The sequence below is a fragment of the Chlorocebus sabaeus genome, chromosome 2 (assembly GCF_047675955.1).
Source record: "Chlorocebus sabaeus isolate Y175 chromosome 2, mChlSab1.0.hap1, whole genome shotgun sequence".
Classification (NCBI taxonomy): domain Eukaryota; kingdom Metazoa; phylum Chordata; class Mammalia; order Primates; family Cercopithecidae; genus Chlorocebus; species Chlorocebus sabaeus.
This window is the reverse complement of record NC_132905.1, coordinates 55,194,574-55,218,957: the sequence shown is the minus strand read 5'-3', so window position 1 is coordinate 55,218,957 and position 24,384 is coordinate 55,194,574. Positions and strand designations below refer to the sequence as shown.

General features: G+C 42.9%; 1 protein-coding gene across 1 annotated transcript in view; it reads right to left on the bottom strand.

The window, feature by feature from the left end:
* Positions 1 to 24,384, bottom strand: part of PCSK2 (proprotein convertase subtilisin/kexin type 2) — a 254,461-nt gene that overhangs the window by 116,579 nt on the left and 113,498 nt on the right. Inside the window, exons 3-4 of the mRNA XM_007960726.3 lie at positions 7,668 to 7,781; positions 5,476 to 5,584 (exon numbers count right to left, since the gene is read on the bottom strand). Of these exons, the coding sequence (XP_007958917.1) occupies positions 5,476 to 5,584; positions 7,668 to 7,781 (223 nt within the window). The remainder of the gene's footprint in view (positions 1 to 5,475; positions 5,585 to 7,667; positions 7,782 to 24,384) is intronic.

Here is a 24,384-nt window from a genome sequence, read left to right as displayed (position 1 = left end):
AGGAAGCTGTGACAGTCCTGGAGACCTCAAGGAACTAGAAAGGAGTTCCATGTGCATATTCCTAGTTAGAATATTAATAGTTCACTTGAGATGCATAGCATGTCAGAGCCCTGGCCCTGAGTTCCAGTTCTTTAATCCTAACCCTAACCCTAGAGCCTTGGGGCCCAGGCAGAGAACTGCCATGGGGTGGGGCTACTATAGAAAACCCCCACCAGAGCAATGCCCAGTGGAGCTGTGGGGGTGGGACTGCCCTGAGACCCCAGAACTACAGAGCTACTAACATGTGATTCCAGTGTGGGAGAATGGCAGGCATGAGACTCCACCCCATGAGAGCTGCTGCTTGGGCTGTGCCCAGTGAAGCCATGGGGACAGGGTTATTAGGAGCCTTGGAGGCCCAGATCCCACCCCAGTATGTCCAGAAGGTGGGACATAGAGTCAGAAAAGGTTACTCTCAAGCCTCAGAGTTTATGTTTGCCATTTTGGATTTTGGCCTTACTGCAGACCTGTTACTCCTTTCTTCTTTCCTACTTCTCCCTTTGGGAATGGGAATATACATTCTACGCCTGTCTCACCACTGTATTTTGGAAACATGTAACTTGTTTGATTTTACAAGTTCACAACTGGACAGCAATTTGCCTCAGGATGAATCGTACCTTGAGTTTCACCCATCTCTGATTTAGATGATATTTAGATGAGACTCTGGGCTTTAGATTTTATGTTGGTGCTGGAACAAATGAAGACTTTTGGGGCTCCTGGGCTGGAATAAGTGTATTTGTATGTGAAGGACACAAATGTTTGGCGTGGGGGTGGGCAGGGTGAAATGCTGTGATTTGAGTGTTTGTGTCCCTCTAAAAATATACGTTGAAACTTAATCCTTAGTTGCAATAGTGTTTCGAAGTGGGGCCTTTAGGAGGTGCTTAGGTTGCGAGAGCTGTGCCTTCATGAATGGGGTTCGTGCTCTTATAAAAGGGCTTGAAGGAGAGAGTTCATCTCTTTGTTACCCCTTCTGCCAGGGGAGGACACAGTGTTTGTCCCCTCCACAGGATGCAGCAACAAGGACCCATCTTGGAAGCAGAGAGCAAGCCCTTATCAGATACCGAATTTGCGATTTCCCAGCCTCCAGAAGTGTGAGAAATACGTTTCTGTTACTTATAAATGACCTCGTCTAGGGTATTTTGTTATAGCATCAGGAACGGACTAGGACAGGCACATTGTAAACATCCACAGCCAACCACCTGGAGTCCTGGTGGGGCAGGGTAGAGTTTATAGTCATTCTGGTGAGTAAGACCTCAAGACCAAATTATAGTAAAGCACAACATATTGGCACTCTTTTTGACTGTCCCAACTGAGCTCCAGTGGTAGCCAGCACCAACCACCAGCCCTGGGAGTGCACCGTCATGGATGTGCAGCCAAGCTGGGCCTTCAGAAGACTGCAGCCCAGCTAACATCGCAACCACATGAGCAACACTGAGTGAGCAGTGCCCAGCCAGGCTCTTCCCAGGTTCCTGTGCCATAAAATCATCATCAAAGATAAATAGCGACTTTAAGCTGCTAAGTGTTGCGGTTGGATAGGGTTTGGCTGTGTCCTCCCCCAAATCTCATCTTGAATTGTAGCTCCCATAATGCCCATGGGCATTGGGGGGACCCAGCGGGGGATAATTAAATCATGGGGGTGGTTCCCCCATGCTGTTTTCGTGGTAGTGAGTAAGTCTCGTGAGATCTGATATAAGTCTCATGAGATCTGATGGTTTTATCAGGGGAAACTTCCTTTACTTGGCTCTCATTCTGTCTCCTGCCCGCTGCCATGTAAGACACACTTTTCATCTCCTGCCATGATTGTGGGGCCTCCCCAGCCACATGGAATTGTGAGTCCATTAAACCTCTTTTTCTTTATAAATTACCCAGTCTGGGTATGTCTTTATCAGCAACGTGAAAACGGACTAATACAGGATTATTTGTTACACAGCAAAAGTAACTGGAGCAGCCACCCTGCTGGACCTTCCTACTGCTTTTCTATGTGATGCAGAGTTCTAAATTTCTCAGAAGGGTGTGGGTGACTGTCTGGTCCTCAGGCTTGAATCTTTACTCACATGAATGAGGCCCCCATTCACAAAGTCTCACCAGGAAAGCAGAGCAAAGGATTAGGTTTCAAGTACCAAGAACGGTGGTTAGAGTTAGTTGTGAGACTTTGGGCAGTTTCTTGTCTCCCTAAACGTCAGTTTCTTCATCTGTAAAATGGGGATTATAATAATACCAACCTTAGGGAATAACTGTGGTTGTATTTCCAAAATGCTAAGCAGTGTCTAGCAAATAGTGATTACTCAATAAATGTTAGTTGTTTTTACTGTTAGTTGTTTATTCTTACTTCAGTTTGAAGCTCCCTCTGACCTTACCTCACTGGCCTTCCATCTCACTTCCTTGGCTCCATCTGATAATGGCTAAAGGTCTTGACCCATACCTTCTCTGATCTTGTGTGATCTTGAGAACCAGCCACCTGCTCTGAATTATTCTTGGGCTGGATGACTCTTGTCCATCCTTGTATCTTGTTATGATCACATTCCATTTTCCAGGTCAAGTTCCGAACTCTAAACAATTTCATTACAGTAAAAGGGATGACGTTGTCATCATTAAGTGGGGTCCTTGCTAATGTTTACATAAGTGAAATGTCCTAGTAGACCCTTAAGAAATAATTTCTGCCCCTTTGGACAGCAGCTAACCATGGAGGTCCTCTCCTAGTAATATGTAGCATGTGGAAATGATGCTGCTTTGCACCTAAGTGAAGGCAAGAGATATTTATTGAGCATCAGTTGAGTCACTGGATCCAGCAGACAGGATGATGGCTGAGTTTGGAGTTGGGCAACCAGAGATGGGAGGGCGGCTATTAAAACTGGCTGTCCACAAATTGAAACTTCTCCACGCAGATGATTGAACATTTGCCACACAGGCCAACATATGGAGAGACAGTGTTGATAGAATATGACATTAGTTTTGCCCTTAGGTATCAGGGTTGGCATCTGTGTCTCTCTGTAACCTTAGTTTGGAATATCTTGCCAAGAAAATATCTGGGACATGGCACCATACCATTCATACGTGCAGGTCGTTAAGAGAGAGAATACAGTACTGGTGTTGCCAGCCTTCCTGGTTCTATCTGTGAGGGCAGAGATGGCCAATTACATGGCAAGAGGCTGCTGAGCATCTGTCTTTGTCCTCACCATGTGGGGAGCTGCCCTTGTCCCAAATGTGCTCATTTTGCTATTCAACAGTGAACTTGGAGAATGGCTTGTTCATCATACTTTTCTTCAGTTATCATACTGAAGAGCATGTGATGCATTAAAAATGGCCACAAATTCAGAGTTTATTTCCTTTCCACTTGAATCTGGATTGGCCCTGGGACCATTCATCCAACGTAAGTGGCAGAGTGACCAGTGCCCATTCCAGGTTTAGCCTTTAAGAGGACTGGCAGCTTCTGCTTCTTCTCTTTTGGAATGCCTACTCTTGGGAGTCCTGAGCCACCTGTAAGAAATCCATCTACCTTGCTGGGGGCCTCATGTGAGAGGAGAGGTCCTCAGACTCCATGGAAAGGGAGGAAGGCTGAGCCATTTCAGCCTCCCAGTGAAGCCTCTAGTTGACTCCAGCCTCAACTGCCTTCTGACTCTACCTGCATGATAGACTCCAGTAGAACTTGCAGAACTGTCCAGTTGAACTCCAGCAACCCACTGAACCGTGAGAGATAATAATATGGTTGTTTTCTTAAACCACTCAATGTTGGGATGCTTTGTTCTGCAGCAGTAATTGACTAAAACAAAGAAGAAACCAGGGATTGTAATCGGGGGCCAGAGTTTACTTTTTTGGGAACCCGAAGGCCATTAATCAGCTGAAGAAAGAACATCAAATGAGAAATTCTGCGGGGACTTTCTAAAGGGCTTGCCTTTCCATGTGGAACTGGGTCAGGAGTCAATGACTTTAGGAGTCAGTCAAGGAACTTTCAGTTAAAGAATTCTGAAATGGGCATCTACAGGACTCTTGGAGTTTTCCTAAGAGCAGAGCAATGTGCGTATGTTGGCACTTCAGTGCCACTTTTAGGGAGGCTTCTGTGGTCCCCAGCTGGGGATACCCAGTAGATATGCTGTTAGAATTGGTTATCACAATATCTCCTAGGGAGGTTTCCCCCAAACCCTGATGCATCTTTTTCCTGGGTGAGCTGGCCTGAACCCCTTTGGAACAGTTTCCAAGAACAAGTGTTAGAAAGGAAGAAACATTTATAAACTTCTGACATCTGAGCACACACACTCTCATGCAGGGCTCCTTTCTTCTTGTGAGAGCCCTTGGCCTCTGGAGGAAGGTGTTACATCCACTTAAAAATGTCTCATACATCAGAAAACATTGAGGCATTGTTTTTATGTTGATATTTAATGAGCCAACACAAGACAACACAGGTTTTAAGCAGGCTGGCTCCTCTTGGTTTCCTCTGTCGTTTTTGCTTCAAAGCTTTACTTTAAGGAACATAGTGTTCTGTTCTTTGAGGATCTTCAGATGGGAAAGGCTCCATTGTTTCATCTCTGCGTAGCCTTTGTATATAATTGGATCAATAATGCACAGTGGAGCTTTTTGCTGGCGGACCCAGATGGGTGATGGAGGGCAATAAGACGTCCCCAGTGAAACGACTACAGGCAGCGATTCTCCACAGGGCCAAGGACGTGTGTAGTTGGAAAAATGCCAATTCATCAAGCCCATTGGTTTTCATATCACAAACTATAGAAAATGAAGCCCTGCTAAGTCTTTGGTAGGCTCGCAGGATGAATAACATGTAAGGGGTGTCTGTAATAAAAGGTTATCAAAGGCTACTTTACAAGGGTTCATTCTGAAAGCAGCAATAAAGTCAAATTTCCCCAAGCTCCAATCCTGTTACTGAAAAGCTGTTTTATGGATGTAGAGTCGTACTAATGTAACTTTCTCTGATGATGAAAATGGAATTGAATTTCAGCAGCTGCTAGCCCCATGTGGGTATGAAGAACTTGAGGGTAGTGTGATTGAGGAATTGAAATAAAGTTTTACATTTTATGTAGCTTTAATTAATTAAAATGTAAAATTAAATAGTCACATATGGCTAGTGGCGACTACATTGGATAGTGTGGGTCTAGATAAATTGATGGTAAATATGAAGAGATTTAGAGGACATTTTAAGGTAAAGTGTAAGCAGTAAGAAATTACGGTTGAGTGACAGGCAGCTTTCATGTATTCATTTGTTTAGTTTATTATTTATTAATTCAAAAAATATTTGTTAAGTGCAACCTCAAGTTTGAGGACCACTGATTGGAAGAAAGGTGAAGATTTGGTCGCAGTGCAGTGTGGTCATAGGCCCAGTATCTTGCTATTCCATCTCTGGTTAGCATCTCCAAAACAATACCACTTTTATCGAAAGGCAAGCAAAGGCATGCTTATTTCCAAATGATGCACAGGCTTCAAAATACTCACCATCATCCATAATTCCAATGGTAACACCCTTCCCTGTGTATCCCAGCTCCCAGGCTTCAGCCACATTCAAATCAAGGCCAGGAGTGCCATCAGCTTGCCCAGTATTGATCTGGTACAGGAATTTCAAAGCAAAGAATGGTATCAGTTTGGTGTTGTAAAGCACCCATGTGCATATTTACTTGACATGCTCTATAGCCATCTAATATTCCAGGACCAGCTCAAAGGCCACTTCCATGAAACAGTGTTTTTGGGTGTCCCTCCTAACCTACCTATAGCGTTTCCTCTCCATTTTTTTTTTTTTTTGGATATAAACACTTAGTGTTTTCTGTTTTCTGTAAATATGCAAACATAGTTTCAATCCCCTCATATCTTATAACTAGATCACTATCTTTAAACTTTTTCTAGAAATGAGCTGCTATTGCAGGAAACCCTCCCTGATTTAGAATTAAATGCTCACTTTCATACCTCTTTGTTTATACCTCATGTTTTGAATTTACAGCATATTTTGGATTATTCTTATTTGAATATAACTTCTTACTAAATAACAATATCTTTTGCAGGAGGTAACATGTCCTAGTTAATCTTTGTAATTTCAGTGCCACCACACTAAGTCTTGTTCAAAAGTATTTGTTGAACTGAATTAAAGAAAACTGGCTCACCTTTAGTGCATGTTCTAATGCTGAAAAATAAATCCTAAAGCCCCTCATCCTGGCCCCCAAAAATATTTCAGAAGAGAAAGAAAGGAAAACAAAGAGCAATTCCACATTAACATGTTCATTCCCGTCTTCTCATGCGTCCATGTACTGTGTAGGTTTTCTCCAGGATGGATTGTAAAAAGAATAATAAAGTCAGAAGTTGTATTGGCAAAAGCCCACAGTGATCAGTGGCTATTGTGATATTGCTAAAACATTGTGTGATTGCCATTAGGGCTCTTTAAAAAAATTTACCGTGTTCTTTCTTCTAGAGACATGTTAAGACTACACCTCTCCACCCACTCTGAAGTTAGAATGGCGGATAACTAATTTTGGCCAATGACATGTGATCTCACGTGCCATTTTTCACATCCAGGCAGGAACTTTAAGAGTTTCTTTTAAAAATGCTATTACCCCTTTTCCTTGCTGAGGGGCTCATGAAAGCAGTGTGGGAATGGAGCTCAGATGGAGGTTGGTCAGCCTGCGTTTCTGAGCAATTATGAAGCATGGGCTGTGTAGCAAAAGTGAGAAACAAGCCTTGCTTTTGATAAGCTACTGTGATCTGAGGGTTGTTCATTACTGCAACAAACCTAGCCTATCCTGACTAACACAAATACACTCATTCAATTACCCATACTGGATTTTCGGACTTCCATGCCAAAAAGCATAAGGCAGAGTCAAGCTCTGCAGCCCCAGGAGGGAAATTGTGATGAATTCCTGTAATGTAGCCGTCCGCAAGGCTGTAATTTAGTTCTCTCTCTTGTTCATCAGTTTTTAATCTTAGATAAAATAAAGTTTCATTCACATTTACAAATTAGTCACTCCCTTTCTGTCAATATGCCCTGCAGTTCAGCTTGGTTTGGAGTCACTGATCCCTTTTTAAACATAGCTCGGCCAGTCCAAATGGATCATGATGAACTGTTGGTGACCCACAAGATGCTTGCTTCACCAGACAAAATGGGTTTTAGTGCCTCCAAGCCTTCATCAGTTAAGCCCCATGGAATTGATTTCCTGCCATTGTTTTAGGAAGCATTAATAGATGCTCTTTTTGCTACTTTAGTCTCCAAGCTATCTTGCTAGCCCCTTGGGAAGTCATTGGATCCTTTCTTTCAGGCCTGTGACTTCATTATGTCCCCTGTTACTCTGTCTGTTGAGACCCCTGCATTACTCTTCCCAGACCTCTGATTTGACTTTTATATAGTTTTGCAAGTCTTCAGTTATACACTGGTGCATTTTTTCAGAATCAAAGAGAATTCCATCAGTTGTTGGTCATAGCCTGGACCCTAGGAGACCAGGGCTACTCAGCAGTTCCAGAAGAAAGCAGATTAGAGAACTAGATGCACAGGTCGTGACAGAAAATCAATACATATGGAAGGGGACAGAGAGGGTCACTGAGTTGGATACTGGCTAACATCCTAGTGAATAATGAGGATACAAGAATACATCTTTTATCCAGAGTCTCAAGATGAGAAATGTCCAAAAGGACATAAAGACACTCACCAGATACCATTGCTTTGTAAAAAGAGGATCGTTCATGTTGATGTCAATCTCATTGATGTCTCTGTAACCTCGCTTTTTTCGGTCAAATCCTTCCTGCTGTAAAGCCATCTTTACCTGGAATGACAATGCTGACATATTACCTGAATATAATCTGAACATTCCCTCTTCTGGAATTTGTCTCCATGAATCCAAATTTCATTTGTACATCAGGTGTATTTTTTTTTTTCTTCAGCAGAAGTAAGTTCATCTCATATACATGCTCACCTTACCATTATTATTATTATTTTGTATTTTTTTTGTAGAGATGGGGAGTCTCACCATATTTCCCAGGCTGGTCTCGAACTCCTGAGCTCAAGCGATCTGCCTGCCTCGTCCTCCAAAAGAGCTGGGATTACAGGCATGAGCCACTGCGCCTGACCTGTTATGGTTATTTTACGAGAGCATTTACTTATGGTTGTACTGAATAGACAGGCTTTGGTGATGGCTCAAAGTGAATTTCCCTAAAGTAAGAATTAGATAGAGAAAAGTAATCTTTTCTTTTCTTTTTTTTTTTTTTGAGACAGAGTTTTGCTGTTGTTGTCCAGGCCGGAAGGCAATGGCGTGATCTTTGCTCACTGCAACCTCGGCCTCCGGGGTTCAAGCGATTCTCCTGCCTCAGGCTCCCGAGTAGCTGGGATTAGAAGCATGCACCACCACACTTGGCTAATTTGGTATTTTTAGTAGAGATGGGGCTTCTCCATGTCGGTCAGTCTGGTCTCGAACTCCCAACCTCAGGTGATCCACTCGCCTTGGCCTCCCAAAGGGCTGGGATTACAGGCATGAACTACTGTACCTGGCTGAGAAAAGTATTCTTAAAGAAGATAATGTGGTAGGGGTCATTAAGTGAAATAAAACAATGGAAGATTTCTATTAACGAGAGAGGATTGATGTGGATTCAGGAAGGGAGAGAGTGAAAACAGCACGGATAATTTTTCTGGAGGGCTTCCCAGCCTTTAATTTGTTGACAGTACTATCACATTTGAGAATCTGCTGAAAAAGAAAACTTCCCCAAGACAAGAACAAACAGACAAACAATGAAGCCTGCCTGGAGAGCCAACAGATCCCACAGCAAAGTCCTAGAAGGTAAGAGAGGAACCTCTGACAAGAAACTGACAGATGGTATTGCTGTCCTGGCACTGACAACATTTCAGTTTTGGATAGTGAGAAAGAACCCCAGGCTCTTGGATGGAAATGCAACTTAGGAGCTGAGTTAGTTCAAGCGGGCTCCCGGCAATGCCTAGGCTTTGTCTCAATCAGGAAACTTGCTTTCACTTGGACAAAGACTAATTTATCATGCAACAGTTGTGGCCAGTCCCTGAACATGTGCAAACCCAAAGATTATGCAAATATATAAGAGGGTGTTGCTGGATATCACTATTATATTGTAGCCCAACATTTGTTTTTCCTCTTCCCAAATCTCCCCAGTGTATTTGGGGGAATTACCTCCAATCCATCAGGTTCTGTGTTGGTGGAAGTGCAGTTCTAGGTGCCTGTCTACCATAGGCACTAGAATCTGCCTCTGCCTTAGGGGTGCCTCTGTGGGTGTCTCTCTCCCAGGATTTGAATCTTGGGAAAGTGAAGCAAGGAACAGATCTCCTGGAGCCCATCTACCCTGGAGGTTCACTCACCAGGCTCTCCTAGTAAAAGATCCTCACTGTGGCCGGGCGCGGTGGCTCAAGCCTGTAATCCCAGCACTTTGGGAGGTGGAGACGGGTGGATCACGAGGTCAGGAGATCGAGACCATCCTGGCTAACACGGTGAAACCCCGTCTCTACTAAATATTACAAAAAACTAGCCGGGCGAGGTGGCGGGTGCCTGTAGTCCCAGCTACTCGGGAGGCTGAGGCAGGAGAATGGCGTGAACCCAGGAGGCGGAGCTTGCAGTGAGCCGAGATCTGGCCACTGCACTCCAGCCTGGGCGACAGAGCAAGACTCCGTCTCAAAAAAAAAAAAAAAAAAAAAAAAAAAAAAAAAGATCCTCACTGTGTTCCTGCAGCCCAGCCCCGGAGCTTTCAAGACTGATCCTCCAACCACCCATTGATTGTGGGCCCCCGATATCTTCCTGACAACTTCTCTCTGGTTGAAGTGAAGCAGAATCAATTTCTGTTGCTTGTCATCAAGAACTCTAATGGATACCAGATGAGAGAACAGCAGGGTCCAGGTCAAGAGTGACGGCAGGAAGAGAAGAACGAAGAGACCACAGATGTGGCAGAAAACCCTTCCCCTGCTTACTGTGCTGCCTTGCAGAGGAACCTGTGAAAGGCTAGTTTCTCACCTCTTTACTCTGCACCCTGACACGAGAAGGCCTGAAGCTCGTTTTCCAGAGAAATTCTAGCCACACCAGAAAATCTATACATATGGAAAACGAGTGTTAAGCGTGGCATTGGCTCTGGGAGTTCTTTGGAGGTATTCCAACAAGGAACAGTCACAGTCACTGTGGCGAACTTAAAAAATACTCCTTAAAGAAATAGTGAAATTATTAGAAAAATGGGATAGATGGGTGTTTTTATAATGGCAAAAATTTGGACCTAACTAATGCCCATCAAATGGAGATAAATTATAATTCAAAGGTACATATACATATACTTATGCACATGTATGTTTGTATACATATAAATATATGTGTGTATATGTGTATATATGTGTGTGTCGTACTGTCACATATGTACATATATATGCACACACACATATATATCCTCTCGGAAGCCATTGCCAAGTTGGGATTAAATGTGCAATATTTTATGAGAGAAAAATACAAGAAACTGTGATGTAAGTCTCACCCCAAGTAAAGAACAGTGAACAAAGTTGGGTGAATTCATCCTTGATTCCCCTGTAATTTAAGGATGGTTTGGTAAAACTATTGGGGATTAAATCTGAGGAGCCCTGTGTCTCCCAGAAATGGGCCTGCCTGAGTTCCCCTGCTGCTCTCAGTCACTGGGGGGAGTGTGGCCTTGTTGGCACAGTGACAGATTTCAGAGTGCAGCAGCTGGGGGCCTTGGTCAATTATTTTCCCTGAAGTCAGAGATTTGTGCAGCGTATTCCCATAGCTCTGTGTGTGTATGTGTGTGCGCGCACGCGTGCGTATTCATTAACAGAATGTTTAAAAATGTTGAAGTAAATGTATAACTCTCCACCTGGAGAGCTATACATTTATGTAGCCATCAGACACACCCATCTCACAACCTTCTTTTACTATGGAAGCAAGAGTGCCTCTTGCACTTGGGAAAGAAGGCATCTGACTTTGGCTATTGCCTCTTCCCATTTTGGTCCCACAACGAGAGAGTAGAGCTTTGTCTGCTCTACTCACTAAACGGAGTCCTTGGTTGACTTTCACTGAGGGATTCCCATTCTATTGGATTCCTTGTCATCAATAACTTCCCTGAGAGGATCTTCGGGGAGCAAGAGCAACTATCACACGGAAATTTGAAAACTCTCAGCAATATGTTGTTTCTCGGTAGCATGAGAACAACAATACTCACATCAGATTTCACCTTTATAAATAACAGTGCAGGAATGGCTATTACAGTCACTCCAAACTCATTTAGACCAAGTGCGCTTTAATGAAAAGACTGCTCAAATTCATTTCCATGAAATTAATTTTTAATTCCGTAAATTAGGTTTTAATGGAAACTAGTGATGCTTAGGAATGCTGCACTCTCTGAGCACTGCCTTCTTGCAACTCAGGAATTTAGGAGGGTTGAGACTGAAGGGGGCTTTCTGAGCCTGTCAGTCTGTCTGTAACTTCTTGTCCACAGTTACACTTTGAAAGAGACGAACACCTTTAACAATATATGCTTTCACTTATTACACACAAATAACTGGAAAACTTTTTTTTCCACACAATGATACCGTGTAACCCTGTTAATCATGTTTATTGTTCTGGATTCTCTTTCAATCTTAATTCATATTCATACTTAATTTTTAAAGAGTAGTAATCATACTATAGAACAAGTTGTGAATTCTTTTTTCACTGAGTATCCTACTATAAGAATTTAATATGCTGCTACTTAGCTATCATATTTTAATTACTAATGGCTACCTAAATATTCCAGAGTCATATACCACAATTTATCCATTTCCCTCTTATTAGTCATTTACATTGTTTTCCATTATAAATAAAACTACCATGACCAGACAGATTAAGTTATAAACTATTTTGGAAGACCTCTGGGAAAGACTGTAGTGTTACAATTCTATGTATGATAAAGCCCTTAATGTCAGAGAAATATTTCCAAGTGTCTAAACTATATTTTCACATTATTACTAAAAGGTCACTGACTTATTCTCTCTTCCTCCTTCTCTGAATTTTATCCTTCCATACACTATACCTTTTATTACCATTTAGATGTGATACCAATAACATGCACACAACTTAATTAGTCCCCTTCTCAAAAAATAATGTATAGTTCACTTCTGTATTTAGTTTTAGAATGCTTCCTCAAATAGGGCCATTGGCCTACACGTTTGTACAGACAAAAAATATAAGAAAGAGAAGTCTTTGTTACTGGCTATCATTATTATTTCTATGAGAATATCTTTTAAAAAATTTTAGAAAATTTTTGTTGTAATTTCAACTTTATTTTAGATTCACGGGGTACATGCATATATGTCATGATGCTCAAGTTTGGGGTATGAATGATCCCATCACCCAGGTAGTAAGCATAGTACCCAATAGGCAGTTTTTCAGTCCTTGTATTCCCTGCTCTTCCTCTTTTCTAGTAGTCCCCGTTGTCTACTGTTCCCATCTTTATGCCCATGTGTACCTAATGTTTAGTTCCCACTTATAAGAGAGACCATCTGGTATTTGGCTTTCTGTTCAGGTGTTAATTTGCTTAGGATAATGGACTCCAGCTGCATCCAAGTGGCTGGAAAGGACATGATTTTGTTCTTGTTTATGGCTGCATAGTATTCCATGGTGTATATGAGGTGTACCACATTTTCTTTATCCAGTCCACCTTTGAAGGGTACCTAGGTTGATTTCATATCTTTGCAATTGTGAATAGTGTAGTAATGAATAGAAAAGTGTACATGTCTTTTTGGTAGAATGATTTATTTTTATTTGGGTATATAGCCAGTAATAGCATTGCTGAATTGAATGATAATTTTGTTTTAGGTTCTTTGAGAAATCTCCAAAATGCTTTTCACAGTGGCTGAACTAATTACATTATCACCAACAGCGTATAAGTGTTCCCTTTTCTCCACAGCCTCACCAACATTTATTACTTTTTGGCTTTTTTTTTTTTTTTTTTTTTTTTTTTTTGAGATGGAGTCTTGCTCTGTCACCAGGCTGGAGTGCAGTGGCATGATCTCGGTTTACTGCAACCTCTGCCTCCCGGGGGGTTCAAGCTATTCTCCTGCCTTAGCCTCCTGAGTAGCTGGGACAACAGGCATGCGCCACCACGTCCAGCTAATATTTTTGTATTTTTATTAGAGATGGTGTTTCACAATGTTGGCCAGAACGGTCTCAATCTCCTGACCTCGTGATCCTCCAGCCTTGGCTTCCCAAAGTGCTGGGATTACAGGCATGAGACACCGTGCCCAGCCTATTTTTTGACTTTTTAAACATAGCAATTCTGACTGTTGTGAGATGGTACTTCCTTGTGGTTTTGATTTGCATTTCTGTGGTGATTAGTGATGCTGAGTATTTTTCATACATTTTTTTGCCACTTGTGTGTCTTCTTTTGAGAAGTATCTGTTGATGTCCTTTGCCCATTTTAAAGTATGGTTTTTTTTTTGTTGTTGTTGATTTGTTTAAGTTTCTCATAGATTCTAGGTATTAGACTTTTGTCAGATGCATAATTTGCAAATATTTTCTCCCTTTCTCTAGGTTGCCTGTTTACTCTGTTGATAGTTTCTTTTGCTGTGCGGAAGCACTTTAGTTTAATTTGGTCCTGCTTGTCAATTCTTGTTCTGTTGTGATTGCTTTTGGAGTCTTCATTATGAAATCTTTACCAAGGCCTATGTCTGGAATGGTATTTCCTAGGTTTTCTTCTAGGATTTTTATTGTTTGATGCCTTACTTTCAAATCTCCAATCTATATTGAGTTCATTCTTGTATATAGTGGAAGAAAGGGGTCCAGTTTTATTCTTCCACATATGGCTAGACAGTTATCCTAGCATCTTTTATTGAATAAAAAGGCCTTTTCCCATTGCTTACCTTTTTTGACTTTCTTGAAGATCAGATGGTTGTAGGTGTGTGGCTTTATTTCTGAGTTCTCTTTTCTGTTCCATTGTTCTGTGTGTCTGTTTTTGTACTACTACCATGCTGTTTTGATTACTGTAGGCTTATAATATAGTATGACATTGGGTAATGCAATGCCTCCAGCTTTGTTCTTTTTGCTTAGGATGGCTTTGGCTATTCGGGCTTTTCTGGTTTCATAGAATTTTAGAATAGTTTCTTCTACTTCTGTGAAAAATGACATTGGTAGTTTGATAGGAAAAGTGTCGAATCTGTAGATTGCTTTGGGCGGTATGGCCATTTTAATGATACTGATTCTTCCCATCCATGAGCATAGACTGCTTTCCCACTTGTTTGTGACTTCTATGACTTTTTTCAGCAGTGTTTTGTAGTTCTCCTTGTAGATATCTTTTATCTCTTTGGTTAGATGTATTCCTAGGTATTTTATTCTTCTTATAGCTATTATACGTGGGATTGTGTTCTTGATTTGGCTCTCAGCTTGAACGTTATTGGTGTGTAGAAATGCTACTGATTTTTGCAGATTGATTTTGTAAACTAAATGCTATTGAAGTTTTTTTTTTTTTTAAATTAGTTCTAGGAGCCTTTTGGTTGAGTCTTTAGGGTTTTCTAGGTATAGAATCATATCATAAATGAAGAGATATAATTTGACTTCTTCTTTTCCTACCTGAATGCCTTTTATTTCTTTCTCTTGCCTGATTCCTGTGTCTGGGACTTCCAGTACTATGTCGAATAGGAGTGGTAAGAGTAGGCGTCCTTGTCTTGTTCCTGTCCTTAAGAGGAATCTTTCCAGCTTTTGCCCATTCAGTATGATGCTGACTATGGGTTTGTCATAGTTGGCTCTTATTATTATTTTAAGGTATGTTCCTTCAATGCCAAGTTTGTTGAGGGTTTTTGTCTTGAAGACATGATGGATTTTATTAAAAGCTTTTTCTACATTTATTGAGATGATAATATGGTTTTTGTTTTTCATTCTGTTTATGTGATGATCATATATATTGATTTGCATATGCTGAACTAACTGCATCCTAGGAATAAAGCCTTCTTAATTGTGGTGAATTGACTTTGATGTGCTGCAGGATTTGGTTTGCTAGTATTTTGTTGAGAATTTTTTTTTTTTTTTTTTTTGAGATGGAGTCTCGCTCTGTCCCCCAGGCTGGAGTGCAGTGGCCGCATCTCAGCCCACTGCAAGCTCCGCCTCCCGGGTTTACGCCATTCTCCTGCCTCAGTCTCCCGAGTAGCTAGGACTACAGGCGCCCGCAACCTCGCCCGGCTAGCTTTTTGTATTTTTTAGTAGAGACGGGGTTTCACCGGGTTAGCCAGGATAGTCTCGATCTCCTGACTTCGTGATCCGCCCGTCTCGGCCTCCCAAAGTGCTGGGATTACAGGCTTGAGCCACCGCACCCGGCCGAGAATTTTTACATCTATGTTCATGGGGGATATTGGACTGTAGTTTTCATTTTTCATTGTGTCTTCACCAGATTTTGCTATCATGGTGATGCTGGCTTTATAGAATAAGTTAGAGAGGAGTCTCCTTGATTTTTTGGAATAGTTTTAGCAGAATTGGTACTAGGTAATATTTTATTTAAAATGAACAGATGGCTATTTCACAATTCTAGTTCAACTTTTGAACCTTAATTTGACATTTGTGCATAAATGTTACTCAAGCAACTCTACGCATCCCTTACCCGCCTCTAGTCTCTCTATGATGTGCCAGTTATGACCATGCTAGGATGAAGCAGAAAACATCCCTGTGCATTTGCATATTATTCTACACTTAACAAGGTACTTTTACTACATTTAATCTTTTTTTTTTTTTTTCTTTTGTTTTTGAGATGAAGTCTTGCTCTGTCACCCAGGCTGTAGTGCAGTGGCACCATCTTGGCTCACTGCAGCCTCTGACTCTCAGGTTCAAGCGATTCTCCTGCCTCAATCTCTCCAGTAGCTGGGACTACAGGCATGCGCCACCATGCCTGGCTAATTTTTATTTTAATAGAGACGGGGTTTCACCATGTTGGCCAGGCTGAAACCCTGGAATTTGAGGCCAGGTCTCAAATTCCTGACCTCAGTTGATCCACCCGCCTCAGCCTCCCAAAGTGCTGGGATTACAGGCGTGAGCCACCACGCCTGACCTTAATCTTCCCAACAAAACTGTGGGGTAGGTATTGTTACAGTTGAGAAAAAGAAGTTTTGGAAGCCATTGTCCAACAGTTAAAACATGGCAGAGTCATCAGGTTGATGGATTCTCAATGCTATGAACTTTCGACTAAGCCACATTGCCTCACCCTATGGGCACGTAACATAGTCAACCTTCCAGGATCTGGGACAACCTAACCGTGCGTATAACTCTCTGAGGACCTGGGCCAAGATCACTTCCCTGCTGGGCTGATAATTAAACAGCTGTTCATTAGCATCGACTGTGCTGGGGAGGGAGGGGCCAGGAGGAAGGGGAGCAAAGGGGAGATCGTCCTCCAAAGAGGGTGAGGGACGTCTTTGCTTGAAGTGAGAGCAAGAAAAGGAGCATAAAACACAAAACCAACGTGTTGCTGAAAATACTGGTTTATGAATCTATGATGTTCTTGATTGTGTGAAAGTATTTCCTGTGTCACTGAGAATTTTTTTATTTAGACTGTGATGGGTTGGATTGTGCTGTCCTGAAAGACATATTAAGGTGCCAACCTCCAGTACCTCAGAATGTGACCTTATTTGGAACTAGGGTTACTGCAGGTGTAATTAGTTAAGATGAGGTCATACTAGATTAGCATGGGTTCTCAATCCAATACAGCTGGTGTCACTATACTATGAGGGCCTAGAAACAAGGAGAATGCCACATGAAGACATACAGACACACAGGGTGAAGGCATGTGGAGTTGGAGGAGGCAGAGACTGGAGTTAACGTCACTACAAGCCAACAAGATGTCCTCGCGAAGCAGAGATCCCCAGCCTTGAGTGCACAGTGCAATCACCTGGGAAGGTGGCAAAAGTCCTATGCTCAGGCCAACCACCAGAGCAGGGAACGGAGAATTGCTAGGGATGGGCCCTAGCCTCAGCGGTGTTTAAAACTTTCCAGGTAATTCCAATGAGCAGCCGGCGTAGTGAGCCAGTGTGCTGGGGGAAGTATTAAAAATGTAGCGAAAGTACCCAAAGAGCATGAATCTTTTATTTGTTAAAAACCTCTTAATTTGCATGGTAACGTACCTTGCCTTTATTATAGGCAGAAGATTTTTTTTTTTTTTTTTTTCCTGACAGGTTAAAACACTTTAGCTTTAACACCCATGGATGGGCTTGAGGACACATCCACATGGGACACAGGATTAGGGCTGAAGGTAGAAGTTCCCTCTGGGCCCTGGCCTGGTCATCCTTGTCATTGTTATCTTCCTGGGGAGGGTAGAGGATCTGAGGCATTTCTGGGGTGTACTCACAGAGCTGGGCACCAGACAGGGACAGGGTAAGTTCTTCCTCCCACAAGGTGTTAGAGGAAGGTCTGAGAACTTTCGTTTCAAGCAAGAATTGAAATGGATTGGGTTGTGTATCCTTCATCTCACAAAAAGGGGAACATAGCTTGACTTCTTTGTAGGCACACAGCTGCCTTCTGTGTAATATTGTGAAGGAGGCAGCGTAGGATTGTGGATGAGAGCTTGGTCTTGGTGACAGGCAGACATGAGTTACAGGTCCTGCTGTACCTGTTGTTCTCTGGCTGTGGGATCTCCAGCAAGCTGTGGAGCCCATTTAAGGCTCAGTTTGCTCACCTGTAAAATAAGGATAAGCCCTAGTGATGGCTGACATTTACTGAGGGCTGACTGTTGCGCTGGGCAGTGCCCTGAGGACTCACGTACCTTATCTCAGTTATTTTTCCCGACAACCACATGAGAGGTTAGCAATGAAGGCATGAAGACACCAAGTGGCTGGTTAAGGGTCTTACAGTTAGCCAAGGGCGGAGCCGCGGGTCATGCCTGTTGTGGGCTGGACTGTGTTCCCTCTAAATTCAAATGTTGAAGTCCTTACCCCCAGTACCTCAGAATGGGATTGTATTTGAAGATAGTGTCTTTAAAGAGGTCATTAAGTAAAGTCATTAGGGTGGGGTCTCATCCAATATAACTAAGGTCATCATATTCAGGCACTGTTACCAACAGAGGGAATGGTGTGAGGACACAGGGAAAAGACGGCCATCTACAAGCCAAGGAAAGAGCCTGGAACAGGGCCTTCCCTCATGGTCCTGATGAAACCAACCCTGATGACACCTTCATCTCGGACTTTTACCTCCATACATTTCTGTTCTTTAAGCCACCCTGGTTGTGGCCCCCCCGTATGACAGCCCTCGCAAACTGACACGACACTCCAGCAGTCTAGCTCTGTACTTCTCTACCATACTGTGCTGCTCCTCTGCTCCCACGTGTACTTTGGTTGTGGTGAGGACCAAAACTGATGGTGCATGTAAGCACCTGGCCCACAGTAGGAACTTGAGAAGTACCAGCAATTACTTCTATAATTTTTGCTAAAGTTTTTGTAATGTAGAAAGGCAGTGGGGTAGTGACTTCTCTTGTTCCAAAACACCTCAAGCCAGGCTCATCTCGCTCCAAAGTGGCCCAGATACCTGGACTTTAATTTTCTTGCTCTTAGCTAACTCAGGACAAAGCAAATCAAATGTGGGAAGAGAAGCCAGCTGGAGTCCATTCCTAAGCATGTCCTAAATGCAACACAAGTCCCCATCTGCACAAGGGGCACGTCTCCACATCTTTTTGTTAGACTTAGTTTCTTCTTTCTTTTTCTTCTTTCTTTCTCGCTTTCTTTTTCTTTCGTCTTTCTTGTCTTTCTGTCGTTCAGCCGCTTTAGATTCACAGTAAATTGAGAGGAAGGCACAGAAAGTTCCACATATTCTCTGCTTCCTCACATGCATGGCCTTCCCATTATTATCAACATCCCTCCTGGAGCACAGTGTGCATTTATTACACGTGCTGAGCTGACCCTGACACATCGTCATCACCCAGGGTTCATGGTTTACATGAGGGTTCACTGTTGGGGCTCTAGCTTTTCTGCCTTTGCAACATGGTGTGTTATCTCGTGTTTGAATTGATGAGCTGGACACAGCTCATCAAGCAAGGAACCCCCAAAAGCCATTGCTGGAAATGATGTGGGAGATTATGGAAGAAAAAGGCCACTCCAAGGCTCAGATGTTCTAGTTCATCTGCTTTGCCACCAGCTGCTGGCTTTGGTTGTTGAGATCCAAACAGGGATCTGGAGAGGAGAGAGGTCTGTGGAGGGAAGACTTGACCCATGGCAGTCAGATGCCAGGAGGGAGGGAGCAGGCAGCAGACAGGGAGTCTGCCGGCTTAACTACCTCCTTGAGCAGGAGGTATGACTTTTTGGAAAGCCCAATTACAGGCAAATTACACAGCTTAAGATTTCAAAGAATACCGAGTTAAGCCACGATTATGGCTGAATGCACAGTATTGATTGCCCTCATTTACAGAGGTTGGCCCATCTTGCAAGAATCAAGGTGATCAATTGAGGAGTGAGGATATGGCTGCATGCCTCTGACCACAGTTCCAGTCATTGAGTCTTAGTGACAAGATATTAACAAAGTGCTATCTATCATCTAAAGCTCTGGATACAAGGTATACCATGAGATAAATCAATGTAATTAGGGAGGGATCGAAGATGTTTCTCGTGGAGCGAGGTGCCAAGGCAGCCAACGAAAACCCTGAGAAAGTGAAATCTCAGCTTCTACATTGGCTGGAACATGTGCATTGCAGCCAGGGCTGTGCTTGTTCCCAGTGTGGTGGGGGAATGTTAGGAGATGGATTTAGGAAATTATATTAAGGAAAAGGATTTTAAAAGATGGAGGCTGTATGCCGGATGTTAAGGCAGGGATGGTTAGACTGAGGTGTGCTTGAGAGGACAATTTTCCAGAGAAGCTAGACAGTCCCTAAATGCTGTTATTGGCCAAAATGATGTGTTCCTCTCAATGAGTGTCTCCTGAGATGTGAGTGCAGTAAAGAAATAAAGCTAGCTAAGCCTCTTTAATACATGAATAGCTTTGACCGTGCACGTTGTAGCACCCCAGAGAACCTGCCTGGGCCAGGTGAATGGCTCTGTTTCCCATTGCAGGTGGTCTAAAGGGCCTCAGTCTAACAAGGAGAGCTCCTGGGAGGACAAATGGGAGGAGGAACAAATGGGTAGGCGGATGAGAAGAAGTCTCTGTCACTCTTCACTCCAGCTGTGACCAGTCAGTGTCCCCACATCTGACCAGTGCACTCAGCACTATACCTCCCTGGAAAGGTGTTTGGGGGTGAGAGGTAAAGGGGAGCCAACAGGGCCCACAGAGAAGGTGCTCATGGCACCTGGCTGGGAATGAATGGCTCCAGCACCACCCAGGAATACAGGTTCCAAAAGCTTTGTTTTTGCAAAGCCTCCTTCATTTTGTTGATTCATGATCCAGTTCTGCTAGTGAACCAGAAGGAGGATGCTGGGTGGGGATGTGTCTGGATTGCCTAGTTCCCATTCTGTGCTGGAGGGAGGTCTCATTAATGTGCTTCTCGAAGGCACAGGTGGATCTGACTGAAGATATTCTGCATTTTCATTCAATTATGCTATATATGGCCAGCAATCTTCAATGGAAAGAGCTAATACCATCAAGGTCACGTGTCTTGGTCCTGTGGGTCAGTTACCTTGACTCTGTTTCCATGGCCACAGGCTAATGATGGTACCCCAGCCCCAGCTGCTGCCTTACAAGTGTGTGTGATGAAAATGGGGGAGGTAAGTGGGTGGGTGGAGAGTATTGTGGATTTGATCCAAAGTCATGGATCCAAAGTCTATGAATGCCAAAGACTATGCCCCAAACAGTGTGGTTCAGTGAACGAGCACTGAATTTCAAGTAAGAAAGAACTGGGTTTGGGTTCTGAGGTGGTTTGCTTCTGATTTGTGCATGTTCTGAGGTAGGTCCTCAGATTCTCCAGGTTGTGCTTTCTTCATCCAGACCATGGATTTGGCAAGTCTAGCCTGCTGACTGCTTTTGTAAATAAACTTTGTTGGAACACAGCTATGCCCGTTTGTTTATACCCTGCCTGTGGCTGCTTTTGCACTGCAGCCATAGAGTTGAGTTATTGCAACAGAGACCATATGGATTCAAAGCCTGAAATATTTGCTCTCTGACCCTTTACAGAAAGTTTGTTGATTTCTGGTGTATAACATGGGGATGATGGAATTCTTGACCTCACAGGCTTACTGGTGAAGATGACATGAAATAAACTTTTCTTGTTGAGAATAATGAAACATACTGTAAATGTCACTGGCTATAATTATAATGGTCAATATATTCATGAAATCATTTCATCGTCAGGGTGGAAGCAGGGGCAGCATTTGGGTAGTGGTTTGTGATTTGAGGGGCACAAAGAAAGCCTCCAATGACCCAAATCACCTCCCCTGAGCACACGCACACTGACCGCACTCCTGCCATGAAGGGTTAAGCTTTAATTTTGAGCATGCATTATCCAGGCTGATTATGTCTCTATTTGAAAAGATTTGGAAAACGAATCCTCTGGGAAGGGGAGCACATCCAGGTGTTATCACTTACCCACACTTGTGCTTTAACTCATTAATTAGGCAGCTTTTTGCAAAGATGCTGGTTGAGATTGGTTTGAGGAAGGAACAGCAGTTTATGGAAAAGGTAATTTTGAAAGCCTTGGGCAGTTTCCTGCAAGTCAGGGAGAAATACTACTGAAATCAACAGCAAAGGATCCAGGGCTTAGGTTGGGCACTATCACGAGAAGAAGGACTAAGACAAAGGAAGTGAGAAGGCACCGGGAAAACAGCCTTCCAAAGTTATTTGTTTTTCTAGGCACATTTTTTATGCTTGGCATGTCTTTGGCATGGAGGGATACACCCACCAGTTATTTGCCATAACAAAGGTTGCAGTATTGTTTCTTGTAAGTTTTCAATGGGGAACACACAAACAAGCTGTCTGCTACAGAATACAAATGAATTCTTGAAAATTCCTGATCTCCTTAAACCTTCTTCAGAGTGTGTTAGTTTAATTTTTGCATGAGGACAATGAACTAAAGAGTTAAAGAGAGAGAAGATTCATTTCCTCAGTTCTTTCGTCTTCAAGACATCTGTTTTTAATCTTCCTCAAAGGTTAGCCCCTTAGTCAACAGTGATGCCTTGTCAATTATTTCCTCTTATTCATATTTTATTTGTTGCCAATGGAACAGTTCCAGGGTTGACGGTAGAAAAAAATGTGTGTTGAAATTGCAATTGGCATACGTCTGAAATATTTGGGGGCTGGTGTCTGTGCCTCCCCAGCACCAGGCAGCTGTAGAGTAATTCATATGTCAAGCCAAGCAGCCCACGAATGACAAAACACCAACAAGGAATAAAGGTCAGAGCGATTGATTCTTAACACACTTCTACTTACGCATGGAGCACCGATGACAGGGCGTTAATGAGCCCCAGCATGGTGATGCGGAACAAATGAAAAAAGTAATGAATCGACTTTGCAATAGTGCTCCTGGAAGGTACAGAACAATCCATGCTCTTAGATTAGCCTTTTGAGAAATACCAGGAGAAAGTGGCTTTTCATCCTGCGGTGGGCAGTTTTCTGTGGCTTCTGTAACAGATGGCCACAAACTTAGTGGCTTAAAACAACACAGATTCATTCTGTTACAGTTCTAGAGATCAGAGGTCTAAGATCAGGGTGTCAGTAGGGCTGTGCTCATTCTAGAGGCTCTTTGGTTGGGGAGGATTCGTTTTTTTGCCTTTTCCAGCTTCTGGAGGCTTCGTCATTCCTTGGGTCATGATCCCATTTCTCCATCATCAATGGCAGCAACAGTGGATGAAATATTTCTTGTACGATATCACCTTGACTTTCTCTTCTGCCTTCCTCTTGTAAGGATACAATGTGATTACATTGGGGCCATTTAGATAATCCAGGATAATCTCTGTGTCTTAAAGCCAGCTTATTAGCAACTTTAACTTCGTCTACAACCTTAACCCCACCTTGCCATGTGGCATAACATATTCATAAGTTCTAGGGCTTAGAATGTGGACATCTTTAGGAAGGTCATTATTCTGCCTCCCACATGCAGAAAGAGAGCTAACATTCATGCTGGAGAAGTGAGGTTGATTGCTGGCAAATTCCACCGAAGATATCTGTGCAGGGATAAGGGAGCCCTGTTTCATGGCTGGCAGATAGTGAAAACAGAGGCCACCCTCAGGAGGACAGCTACATGTGGGTTATACTATTTTCTTAGATGAGTCAAACTGAAGCTACTAAAACCATCTAATTCCATTCATTTTCACAAACATTTAAGATGGGCTTATTAACTATCAGATGTTGTGGTGGCCACTAGGAATTTTTAAATAAATGAATCTGTCTCCCAAATATAGTTGGTGTGAGTTGTATGAAGTTCAGCTACAGATGCAACATGTATTTCTTCTTATGCAATACAGAGAGTGCTGAATAAAGTGATAGTGACAGTCAGTCCCTGGAGAAGGACTGTCTAGGCCCATATACTGAATCTACTACTTGCTAGTTGTTTGGCCTTAGTCAAGTTTTTTAAGCTTTCTGTGCATTTGTTTTCTCACCTGTAAAATCAGAATAATTACAGCAGGAACCTCACTGTGTTGTGATAAAAAATAAACGTTGGCTAGGTGCATAGCTTATGCCTGTAGTCCCAGCACCTTGGGAGGCTGAGGTAGAAGGATCCCTTGAAGCCAGGAGTTCAAGACCAGCCTGGGCAATGTAGCAAGGCCCTGTCTCTACCAAAACAAAAAACAAAAAACAAACAAACAAAAAAATTAGCCGGGTGTGGTGGTGCACACCTGTAGTCCCAGCTGCTCGAGAAGCTGAGGTGGGGCTCATTAGAGCCCAGGAGGTCAAGGCTGCAGTGAACCATGATCGTGCCACTGTACTCCAGTCTGAGCAACAGAGCACAACCCTATCTCAAAAGAAATGGGCTAGGCCTGGGGGCTCACACCTGTAATCCCAGCACTTTGGAAGGCTGAGGCAGGTGAAGTGTTTGAGTCCAGGAGTTGAGACCAGCATGGGCAACATGGTGAAACCCTGTCTCTGCAAAAAATACACAAATTATCCAGGCATGTTGGCACATGCCTGTAGTCCCAGCTACTGAGGAGGCTGAGGTAGTTGGTTCACTTGACCTCAGGGGGGTAGAGGGTGCCGTGAGCGGAGATTGTACCACTGCACTCCAGTCTGGGTGACAGAGTAGGACTCTGTCACAAACAAACAAACAAACAAGCAAACAAACAAGAACTTTATAGATTGCTTAACACTAAATGCTTTCTAAATAAGTAAGCATGGAATAATAACGCCGTCGCAACAATATCTCTTGAAATGTGTGGGAAGAACTTCTGAACGATGCTAATTTTGTTGCATGTGTGTGTATGTATAATTTGCTGGTGCTGGGTGTGACACACACGTTATCACTCAAGAACATTTACAGTATACAGTCCACTCCTTAAACTGTCTA